The sequence below is a fragment of the Equus quagga genome, chromosome 13, assembly GCF_021613505.1.
Source record: "Equus quagga isolate Etosha38 chromosome 13, UCLA_HA_Equagga_1.0, whole genome shotgun sequence".
Classification (NCBI taxonomy): Eukaryota; Metazoa; Chordata; class Mammalia; order Perissodactyla; family Equidae; genus Equus; species Equus quagga.
This window is the reverse complement of record NC_060279.1, coordinates 37,003,389-37,015,471: the sequence shown is the minus strand read 5'-3', so window position 1 is coordinate 37,015,471 and position 12,083 is coordinate 37,003,389. Positions and strand designations below refer to the sequence as shown.

General features: G+C 47.2%; 1 protein-coding gene across 9 annotated transcripts in view; it reads right to left on the bottom strand.

The window, feature by feature from the left end:
- The window catches only part of ARHGEF11 (Rho guanine nucleotide exchange factor 11), a 99,550-nt gene extending 89,190 nt beyond the window's left edge, over nucleotides 1–10,360 (bottom strand). For all 9 annotated transcript variants that reach the window (XM_046681911.1, XM_046681918.1, XM_046681914.1 and 6 more), the window contains exon 1: nucleotides 8,875–10,360. In XM_046681911.1, the coding sequence (XP_046537867.1) occupies nucleotides 8,875–8,906 (32 nt within the window). In that variant the 5' untranslated portion in view covers nucleotides 8,907–10,360. The remainder of the gene's footprint in view (nucleotides 1–8,874) is intronic.
- Nucleotides 10,361–12,083: the final 1,723 nt, after the last annotated feature.

The window sequence follows — 12,083 nt, the reverse complement described above, 5'->3', positions numbered from 1 at the left end:
CTCAGGCCCTGGCTCCTACCTACTCTCCAATTTCATTTAATTAATTGTTCTATAGTCTCGCTATTGATCAAAGCACCACACCATGCCCTTTCTTGCCTTCAGTTTTCTATACATGCTGTTCCCTCTGCCTGGACTTTCTCTCTCGCAAACCTGGCTCTTATTTTTAGGCCTTAATTTAAAGGTCCCTTCCTTCCTCCAGGAAACCTTCTTTAGCGTCCCTCCAATGTGCTTCAACTGGTAACACAAAAGACAGCTCAGGATGCGATCATACAGCCCCTGCTTACTTCATTCTTCCTCACAAACCACAAGCTCCCTGAGGGCAGGGTATGCAACTTATTCTCCTTGTCTGTTGAACCCCAGTGCCCTGAGGGGCACTGGCCAATCAGCCTTCTTATTTGAGGATAGCATGAATATTCCTAAACTTCAGACTCTGCTCCTGTGAAGACACTGAAACTTCAGTGGTTTTGTGCCCCCAACCCTAGGGCTCTGAGGAGAAAGGGTCTGTGGTTCTAGCCTCATACAAGGTCCCATTCACAAGGCTATTTACTACACTCTCTCCAGCCACCTCCCCCCAGAACAACAGTGGCCTTTCTCTGCAGCAGCAGTCTCTTGGAGGGAAGCTTCTGAGGGCTGTGGTCTGGGAAATGAATGGGGCCAGCCGGGGCAGGCAGGACAATAGCAGGGTGGGCCCTATGCCCATCAGACCCCTGCAGGGAAAGGCAGCCCGGAAACCAGGCCGCCAATGGGGAAATCCCCCGAGCTCTGCGAAGCTGAAGGCAGCCATCCCAACAAGGCTGCTCTGTCCCTAGAAGAAATAGCAGGCACCCAAGACCTAGCACCCAATTAGAACAAGGGGAATTCTTGGTCTCCGTCCCTGACAGCCATGTTTAGAGTTGCTTTCTTGAAATGCCTTGGCTAGGCACGGAGGGAACTGGAAATGTCAAGAATGGACTACAGTTCAAGTGAGGAAACAGCAGGCAGGAGTACACCTTGTATAAAGAGAACTAAACTGGGCACTAGAAGACAATCCAGAAAAATGAAGAGACATCGCTTTTGAACCCTAACAGGATAAGACACAATAACCAACATAAAACATGCAAAGAATGGAACAGTACCAACATTTATTTATAATAGTCTACCATGTGCTGGGCATTCTGCTAGAACTTTTACATTAACCATTTTATACAACGAATAAAAGAGAATCAAGCTGCTATATGTACGTGCAAAACTAGTGTTGAATATAAATGTGTAGTTTGATGGTATTAACCAGAAAAGGTCTCCTTGAAGGAAATAAGACCACTGGAGTTGGGGGCAGAAAAGAACACTTAGATAAAGATGTGGAAAGAGTGATGTGGGCCCAGGAAACAGGCTAGTCTATCCGAAGCAGGGTGGCAGGGTGCGGTTATAGGACTTGGGATTAGTGAGATGTGGGCTGAGCTGAAGGAAGAAGTCACAAACCGCACGCTGGGGAGTTCGGGCTGGAAAGGAAAGACACTGCGGGTTTCCAGCAAAGGAGGATCTGCCTTAGGGTGAGATCCTACGCACCTGATTTTTAACTACTGTCCTGTGCTGTTCCATATGTTCCCAGGGCCATGCGTGTCAGTCTTCAGTTTAAAACCAGCATAGGCCTGAGCACGCAAGCACAGGTCTTCTAGTGGCAGCTGAGGAGAGCTCTGGCCATTCTGGGGTCCTTGCCAAACCAAATGCCTTAACAACACTCACCATATGCCTGGCACTATAGAATTCACAAAATGCTTCTGCACAAATCATCCTGATTACGTAGCTGGTTAGTGGCTGAGCTGGGGCTCACACGAAGATCTTCTCACTTAAAGTCCCATACTCTCTATAATTATGCTACTAGGATGGTTTCTGCATAGATATCCCTTTAGCCCTGGAGTTCGATCTGCTATGTGGGGGTGGGGTATGATTAATTAGTCAGGATCCATCAAATATATGCTAATCTCCTCAAATCGTGACCCAATTTCCTAAGGGATCTCCCAGAACTCACTCCCCTTTTCTCCCTCCCTTTAAAAGACTGCACTGAAGAACTCTCAAACCATTTGGTAAAAATGGCCTAACCTAAGGGCCTTAGCAAGGTAAGTACCATTCAATGAGCTGTATTCAGTGAATTGCTGGGTACCAACAGGAGACAGAATGACTTTTAATGATGGCCCTATCATCTTTAACAATAGCACCACCCCCCTCTTAGTCAACCAGTCTCAGAAACTTGGGAATCATATTTAATTCAGCCTTAACATACCTTGCTAATTTTCCTTCCAAAATGTCTTTCAAATCCTGCCCCTCTTCTTTGTTCCCAGGTTATCTTTTGCCAAGATTGCCGCAAGAAGTCCTTGCTGGCCCTCCTGCCGCCAAGCTCTCTTCCCATCTACATATTAATATCAGAATTCTCTCTTTAAACACTATTTTAATCGCCATATAACACATGACCCTCACTGGCTCCCTTCTCCCTACACATCAAATCTGAATACCTTTATCCCCCCACCCTACCCACCTTGGCAACCTAATTTCACTCTGTTCTACAAAACCAACAATCTTACCAGAGACCAGAGACTTGGGTTCCACCCCAGAACCTTTGCTTATGTTGTTCCCCTTGTCTGAAATGGCCTCCTCTATTCCACCTAAATCATTTCTAACTATCCCTCCCCTGGCTATTCTCATTAGCCTCAACTTTCTACTCTTCTCTAAATGTATGTTTTTGGTATACATCAAGATTCAGCAATTAGGTACAATCTTTTAATTGTTTTGTGTTGTTTCATTAATAACATTTCCCAACGAGACTGTAAGTTCCACATTTTTGCATATTATCTACTAGAAGACCAAGAACTGAGCTGAGCATGGAGCTATTTGGTAAATATTTGTTGTCTAACTAGCAGATTGCTAGTGCCACCAGTCATAGGTTGTCACTTGGAAGGTTGCTAGATTGATTGGGCTCCCTGTGGTTTGAGGCCAGGCCATGACTAGCGACTATAGATCCATCAGACCATTCCACAGTAGCTTCAAATACTGGAGGAGAAAGTGCTGGAAATCAAGACTCTGAAATCACTTCACTCTTAACTTTTCGAAGCCCCTTTTCTCACACATTCCTCTCTTGGCTTGCTGTTCTTTACAAGGAGGAGGAAAATCTTGAAGAAGAAAATCAATAAAGATGCCAGAGGGACACTAGTGACTTTAGGGTCCATACTGAAATCACAATTAAAAAAACAATAAAACAGACTTAAATTGTAGCAAAGGAAAGTTTGGTATCCAAAAGAACTTATAACTGTTGAACTCACGGAACCACCTTCCACCAGGATCACTGGAAACGAGAGACTCTCACCCATCTTCACTTGCTCAAGAGACTCCCTAGCTGGAGGCAAGAGGGAAGGCCAGGTAACTCAATCCCTTAAGACTTAAGAATTCTGTGATTTTTCCCTCAGATCCGTCCAATTGTTCTAGTGCCACAAATCTGTGTACTAATCTGTGTTCTTCCAGATCTTAAAACGCCTTCCAAATCCCACTCCAGTTCTCTTAGGGGCCACAGAGTCCCCAGTCCCTCCCGACACTTCCATATCACTGTGCTTCCACTTTCCTCTCCCGTTCCACCAGACGCTCTGTTCCCTGGCCTTTTCAAACTTTCGTTTTCACTGGCTTTCAGGAAGCCCAGATAAAGATTCCTGGAAAAAAGTTCTGGCTCACTGAAAGGAAGGCCACAAGGCATTATGTTTTCACAAGTTCAAAGGACATAAAAGCTAGAAGGAATCAAACCTTAGAGGCTGGCTAGCTTAATTCACCCATCTGTTAACTCAGACGCCGCTGTTCCTCCCTCAGAACTCCAAACCTCCTTTCACGGGGGATGGAACATGATTTTTAATAAAGTAGTGATTACTTTTTTCTTTTGAGACCAGAACCTGCAAGTTCTTTACTTCTCCTTTTTTAGTCCATGGCACAAAGGAGTGACCTTGGATGCTACCAGGAGGTCTTCTCCCAATACAGGGACTGACAAAAGAAGGAAGAACACACAGTCCGTGGGGGAAAAGGGTCTCCAAGCCACACAATAAACCTTGGAATTAAGTTTTAAAAATGACCAATAAAATGGATTTTTAAAGGCACTGCCACTATGAAGATGTGAAGCAGATTCAGTCAACATGGACTAAAATGATTCCTCTTCTGTTTTAGAGAACTTGACAGTTAAGAAAGCGCTTTCACATACATCAGAATCCCAGACCTTTAAAACAGTAAGGGACACTATCCCAAAGTTTCCAAACTCTACTCCATGGAGGTTATGAGCTTCCAGAACTCCTTTGTCTTTATATTAATTTGGGGATTAGCTATGTGCCCATCACAGAATCTTTTTTATTTCTGATGAACTCATATTGTCATTTTTCATATTTTGTTGTCTAGTCTCCTAAACGGGACAGGAACTCTGTCTCATACTACTTTGACTATTAAAAAAAGCTAAATAAATGTGTTAATCACAGGACATGTTTTTGAGTATCTAAAGTCAAGCTGAGCCTGTTCCACGGTGATTAATTGCCAAATGTTTCGTCTGCAAATCCACTGCCATCTCTCACCTCACCTTCCAGATAGGACGAGGGTACATTTTGGAGAAGACTCAGCATTTCAGGTGACTTACTATTTGTAGCTTGGATCCATCACTGTTCTGGGAGGTCAACCTTCTAAACTAGGTAGAAACTCAGCTGAATATCTGGGAATTTCTTAGTCCCAGGGCTCAACAAGGACCGGAAACTGAGGTGGAAAGACTCCCAGGAACCACCCACTACCCCTTCTCAGATAAGACCAGTCTCAGCCCCAGCTACCAGGATCTTCTCTCTACAAACCTTCCCCTTAGCCTGGAGGCTCTTGGCTAGGACAGGCCTACCTACCATTCCCCTCCCTCCCCTGCCTCTTCCTCCACACATCTCAGGCAAAATTTTGCCTCTTCTAGCAGAAAAGGGTCCAGACTACGGAAAAGTTACATTCAATCTCAGACCCCTGATAAAGAACAGTTGCTAGGTCTGGATTTATGCTGAAAGTCATGCGCTTAAGTTAAGCTTTAAACGTAACTTCCAAAGTATGATTTAATTAGGAAAGTCATAGACTTCTAAAACAAGGAACGGCCAGAGATTACAAAAGAAATCCTTTCTATCCCCATCTAAGAGAGCCAAGATAGCTGAAGCCTCTCCCATTCATCAAGATTCCTGGGAAGGAGAGTCAATAACCTTCCTCTTCTCATATTCTTCCAGGATCACCACCCAACCCTGACCGTTGGAAAAGCAGCCCTTCTTTCTAACCTCACACACTTCGGCAACAAAAATGCCTGTTCACTGTGGTTAAATTCTTCAAAACAATGGAAAGATCATTCAGGCCCTCTTAATTTGTTTTGGGCTAGTTCAGAAAGTACTGCATGAAGCTAAATCAAATCCATGGGCTTACCATCTAAAACGTACATAGAGGTTTACAGTTTAGAAAGCAATTTGAAATATATTATTTGATTTGCCCCTTTCAACAGCCCCATTAGAGAGATACAATAAACGTTATAATCCTCAAAAGACAGGCCATGTGAAAAAATTTGTGAACTGGAAAGCATGTCATAGAAATGAGCTATTGCTTTATATATGAGGAAACCAGAGGAGGCATGTGACTTGCCCAAGGTCACAGAGTTAAGGGGAATGCCAGGGCTCAAACCAAGAACTTTTGGCTTAAATCTTGTACTTCTCTGTTTTGGTCCTCACATGAGCTAACTCACTCTGCACAGAGAAAAGCTGTTTTACGGATGCAAACTCCTAACCCATCTGGCCATCTCAAACACATCTGTCACGGAGAACCAGGCAAATGGATATAGACGGCTTAGCAAAACTCATTACCATTCCTGTAAAAATAATTCTCTGCTTGCGATATCAAACACATTTTTAGAAACTCTTGGGCAGAAGATATATTAACAGGCAGTAAGTTGTCCATGGACAAAAACTGAAAGGGACAACAACAGCTACACTTCAGCCCATCTTTCAGTAACAGATGGTTAACACTAAAAGATAAAATATTAGTCACAAATACTTCATGTTTCTTAGAACTCAGGAGTCACTGGCCAAGAGGGGGGTAAAGACTCTGCCGAATAAATATTCCAAAGCCTTCTTTACTTTGAGCCACAATCTCTCTCCACAGACATGGTCCTCCATCACTTCGCTTATCTCCTAGAAAATATTTATGACCTAGGAAGCCCTCTCTAATTGACCTGACTTTGACTACATTGGAAATGAACACATGAATGTTGAAATAATCTGAAATGGAAGAATTTATGCTTGCTGACACGTCACTCATTTGTCAAATACTTATGCAGCACTTACCCCATGCAAGACACTAAGCTCGGCATGCAGGATATACCTGAGCAAACCACAATCCCCGCCTTTATGGAGCTCAGAGTCTGGCAGTGCTTTCCTGTGGTCTTCAGGAGTCATATACCTTTCCTAGTTCCCCAGTTAGAGTGTCTGCTCCTTCTGAGCAAGAACTGCATACCTGAATTTTCTAAAACACTCTTAAAGCACCTCACACTTGGCTCTCTACACAGCAAATGGATAAACTAAAAGAGAATCCTTGACTCCATAAACTGGAGCACTTCCTTCCACTCAGTCCCTCCAATATGAGGTAAGATTGTGAATCATTTAAAATCCATAGCGTCTTGAACCTGAGATATCAGAAGGTCCAACAGAATGAACCTACAGCTAAAGGGGTCAGATCCACTGCAACTGGAGACAACTTGAAGGGGACCCGAGCCCCAAAACCAACCCTCTAAAGGGGAAGAGAATAGGGGTAGGGGTGGAGCTGAGGAACGCTCTTACCCTACAAAGTTGCGTTATCCCACGGGAAAAAAACTGTGCTTTAACTATAGAATTTAGAGGTGCAAGCCCCAAAACTGTTAACAAGAAAAGTGCAAGGCAATGCTGAAGAGCATCTTACCCTACTACCAGAGAGAAACAGTGTCCCCCACGTTCCACAGGACCAGTATACAAACCTACTTAGGGTGGGGCAATGAAAAGAGCCACAGATCCAGAATCAGAAGACCTGCGTTTGAGTCCAGATTCTGCCACTAATCTGGCAAGATGGCGCTGGGCAAGCCAGGTATCCTCTCGAGCCTCAATTACCACTTCGTCAAAATGGGAAAAATAACCTCTGATTTGAATGCCTCACAGATATATCGTGAGACTCAAAGGAGATATGCTCCTATGACAGCACTTAGGGAAACGAACCATGCTATACAAATCCCGAGAAGACTGTGAGGATAGACAAACTCCCACAGCAGCACCTCACAGCAGCCCAGGAACCCCCACTGCCTCCTTCTTGCGCCCCCCGACACCTGTGTTTCCATGTTCTCACATCCCTGAATCCAGAGAAATCACCATTCAAATCTCAAAAAGGCAAGGGCATTAATTCCCAAACTCCAAGACGACGAAAAGAAGGGCAGCCATGTAACCATTTCAACTCCTTGCCTTGACATGCCTTGGGTCTCCCTTTACAGAAGTCAAACTACAGAGAAGCCAACAAAAAGGGGAACGGATGGAGGTTTGAAGCAGCCACATATACTTTCTGTCTTCTGTGGCTGTCTGCCTTCTCTCCACTGCCAAGTCAGGTCCCCGCCTGGGTACTGCTGAACTAATCCACACAGGACTCTGAGGCAATACAGAGATTAGCGTTTGGGGGAGAGAGATTATATGCATTTTAGGCCACATTCCACAGCCAAAAAGAAATTATTATTAGCACGGACAATCAAAGGTTAACTGGACCTGAAGAAAGCAATTGCTCCCTTGCAAATATTCTTCCCTCTCTCTCCAATAATATTTTTTCCAGGCCCAGTCCTTCCATTTGCTTGTTCAGTCTTCCAACCACCCATCCATCCAGTTCCGATGTGTGCAGCACCCACGGAACGACTGTCCCTCAAAATTCTCAAGGCAAAAGGGTTGAGGAGGGGGAGGGGAGGGAGGCAGCAGGCAGACACCTTACAAACTTGTAAACTGGAGTGTTACCAGTGATGGGGAGGCTGGGCGGACTCTTGAGGGGGAGGGGCATCCTGTGCTCAGACTCTAAGGGCCAAAGCCTCTGCCCATCAGGCCGAGGAGCACAAAACAACTCCTTCCGGCTCCAGGCAGAGGGAAGGCCTATTTTGCAGAGTCAAGCTTATGAAAAACAGCTCGGAAGATTAAACCTAGAGCATCAGCCAGTTGGCAGGTCTCAATTTAAGCTTGGAGAGGAAGAAATTCTAATGTGACCTACGCATCTTGAGGCCATTATCAGCCACTGGTAAAAATCCAGACCTGTATGGGTGCAAAGGGTGTTTGTGTCCCATCATTCAGGCCAAGAACATCCTCCTCATTCTAGAAATGGGATCCACCCCATCACCAAGCCCCACCATTCCACAGCAATCAGCCCAGTGGAGGCCCCTGCCCCTGCCAGGGCCCTTCCCCCTGCAGCTCCAACACCTAAAGCCAGTCCCAAACCACCCTTGGGGCTCACGTGACCAGGCCTGCGCCGGCCTCCCACCCCCTAGGCTGGCAAGTTAGGGACTCAAATTCAGCCTCCAGCCTGGCAAAAGTCAAAGGCAGCTGGAAGCATTTCCCCCTCTTTCCCCACTCCTGGCTTCACCGTCTATTGCTTATATTTAAAAAAAACACTGAATCTGGAGAGATGTTTTGAACATGGACACACACAGAGGAAACATAAACACACATGCCCAGACAGTCCCCAGAGACCAACGCTCCTACCCCACCAATTCCCACAGCCCACCCAGACCCTTCTTTTGCAACCTTTTCTCAAAATGCGACACCCTCCCTCCCAGTCTTTCCTTAAGTAAGGGTTGAAAAACCACATTGTTAGCAAACCTACCTGTCTATACTCTGGGGTAACCTTACACTCATGGTTTCTCGGTGTGTCCACGGTTCCAGAATCTTGTGGTTCTGATGTCTTGATCAGGATTGAATCGCTTGCAATTTTTAAGAAAGGTGAGAGGAGGGCCTCCCAACTTGAAGACTGAATCCTTTTTCCTCGGCTCTCAGGACCCTGGTAACTGAAGCTCCATCCTACTTCTACCAGTTAACATGGTCTCCTTTCTTGGCCCCCCTTTCCCCTCCCCCCTCTTAAAAAAAAAACGAAAAAAAGAGAGGAAAAACTATGACCTTCTTAGAAACCAAAAACCAACCACAAATGTCTTCAAGGTTAGCGCTATGGGCTAAAAAATGAATCACAGAAAGAATGCGCCTTCAAAATATCAGTCTTAACTGCAAAATATAGATAAAAACCATCCTTTTAATCCAGTTTTCCCAGCTGTCCTTCTGTTGGCAAGAGAGCTCCAAAGGGGGGAAAAATTCTCTGGTCTCCAATGCTTAAAACGACAACAACAGATATGTTTGAGGGAAGGAAAAAAAAAAAAGACGAATAAATCCGAATTGGCACTTGGAAAAAATCTTCCAGCTGATTTGCACAGTAAAAAAAAATAAATAAAACCATACAATAGTATGTACACAACAGCACTCCTTCCAAGTCCAGTGCAGCCCTGGGAACCAAAATTATGGATCTCCTTAAAAAAAAAAGCTTTTACATTAAAGATTTTGAAATTCTTAAATGAGCCAATCGCACCAAAAAAAAAAAAAAATCAGACCACCTGAAATGCAGTGCTTTTTACCTTTCAAACGATAGCAATAACCACAAACGAGAGAAAATCTCTGAAAATATCCTCTCCTTCTCTTTTTCCTTTAAACTTGCAGGTTTCTCCACCTACACCAGCCTGATTCTCAGAGCCAGCCTAGGGTCGGCCCTTTTCTGGGAGACAATTTCCTGAGTTAGTTCTGTTTTGCTCCTCCACATCCAGGCTCCGAAATTTTCTCCTGCCTCAGCCTCCATGAAACGGAGATTTCGCTTCCTCCCGTTCCCCCTTCTCTCTCTCTCGCCCGGCCAGCAAAACTGCTTCCTTATTATTAACAGTTCGGGTTATTATTGTGGGTCTGAGTTCGCGGGGGGATCTGCCTCCACGCCAGCCTCCTGGAGGATCCGATCGCCGGGCTCCCCTCGGCCTCTTTTTCCTCCCTTTCCGCCCCTTGCCTCCTCTCGCCGGCAGGAGCCCCCGCGCCTCGCGCACCACCGCCGGCGGCCTCCGGCTCCCGGCCCCGCTCGCCCGCTCGCCCCACGCCGAGCGCCGCGCTCCGGCCTCCGCGGCCGCGGGACTCCGGGCGCGGGCGCACGCAGGGAAGGCGGCGGCGGTGGCGGCGGCTCGGGCGGGCGTCCGGCTCCTGGCGTCGCGGCCGCGCTCGCCTCCTTCCGGGCCCCTTCCCCCTCGGCTCGCCGCTCGCTCGGGCGCAGGCCCGGCCGGCCGCCCCCTCCCCGCGCCGCCCGCCCTCCCTCTCTCCCTCCCTCCCTGCGAGCCTTTCTCCTTCCCTCGCTCCGGCGGGGGCGGGGCCGCAGGCTCCTCCTCCGCGCCGCTGCCCGCCGGCCTTTCCCCGCTTGCCGCGGCCGCCGCTCCCTGCCTCGGCTCGGCTCCTGCGGTCGCGGCCCCCGCCGGCTTCCGCACGCCTCCCCGCGCGCCGTGTCCCGCTGCGACCCCTCGCCGCCGCTCCTCGGCCGGTCCTCTCCGAGGCCCCACAGTCGCCGGCCGGGGCCCTCGGCGCGGCCTAGCTGGTCCCGGGCTCAGCCGGATCCCCGGCTTTTCCCGGCCCGGCCCGCCGGCGACCCCGGCCCCGACTCCGCGCCACCCCCGCCGCCGTCACCACCCCCGCCGCCTTCCCGTGGCTGCTTTTCCCCGTCTTAACTGCCCTGTGCCCAAGACCCGACCTTTGTTTCTTGCCCCCTTCCCACCCTGCTACGGTGCCCGGCGCCCCCGGCCTCCTCCCCACGTGTGGAGGTCTGCGTCCGCGTTCACCAGCATCACCCCTGCTCTCCCAGGGCGGCTGCTCACCCTCTCTCCGCCTCTTTTCTCATCTTATTTTTCAAAAATTTGTCGCGGCCTCCTTCCTGGGTGTCAGGAGCTCTTTTAACTGTTTCGTCCCGCTTCTGCGGCCCTCCCCACTTCTAACACCCACTGACACTGGGGCAAGAGACCCTACTCTTCCCCTGAGGTTGGTTTGGGCATCTTAATACCAGGCCTGATAAAGTGTTTTTGAACTCGATGGAAAAGCCTTTCAAGGACAAGTCTATTTTCATAACCCCCTCTCATAGAATCACAGTTTCTAAATCTTTCCAAGTAACATGACATTAGTCAGAAGGTCCCAAGCGTTATGGTTAAAAATAATTAAGATGAAGAGGAAACTTTTTCATCGGGACTGGGGAGCGAACTTTGTCTTCTCGCCTAGGTCAATGCTATTGTGAAATACCCTGCAGGCAGTAGTGTGTCTGCGTATATTCTCTCCCACAGCAGCACCTTGATTGTTGTTGGAGGGAATATACATATATGTATATTTACCCACGCACATCCATCCATAAGCAGTACAGAGGGAGCCCAGTGACCCCAGCAGTGTTAGAAGTGGTGGGTGTGCAAATAGCAAGAGGAAAAAGAAATTAATAAGCATCAGTTGAGGACTTAGAATGACCCAGGAGCTTCCTCTAAATTATACCACGTAAAAGATGGCACATAAAAGACAGACAGACCTGCTGCCTTCGCCCCCGTCTCCGCCAACCCCTAGGCCAGAACCAAAGACAGTTGGTCTGCCGGGCTTCTGAAGCACCTCAGTCCACATTGCTACTGTCACTGTTGTTCATTCCCTGCAAAATAGTTTCTACGACCTGCGAAAATGATGGTCCCAAATGTGGACACTTCCTCTGAGGTGATAGACCAGTGGTCACCAGACATTTTTCTTATCATGCTTTCTTAATATGTAGAATATTTTAGAAACAATTATTTACATGTATTTTATTACATACCTTATACAACATGCCTGAGTAGAAATAGTAAAAGATTGAAATGAAGATGAAGTACGTTTTTAAAATCCTACTTTTTAGTGAAAGTTAATGACTCTCATAACTGGAAAAGACGCTTATCAAAAAGGTAGATTCAAGCAGAAGAAGGGCATCCTCCATTGAGTTTATTAAATTACGATACTCATTTT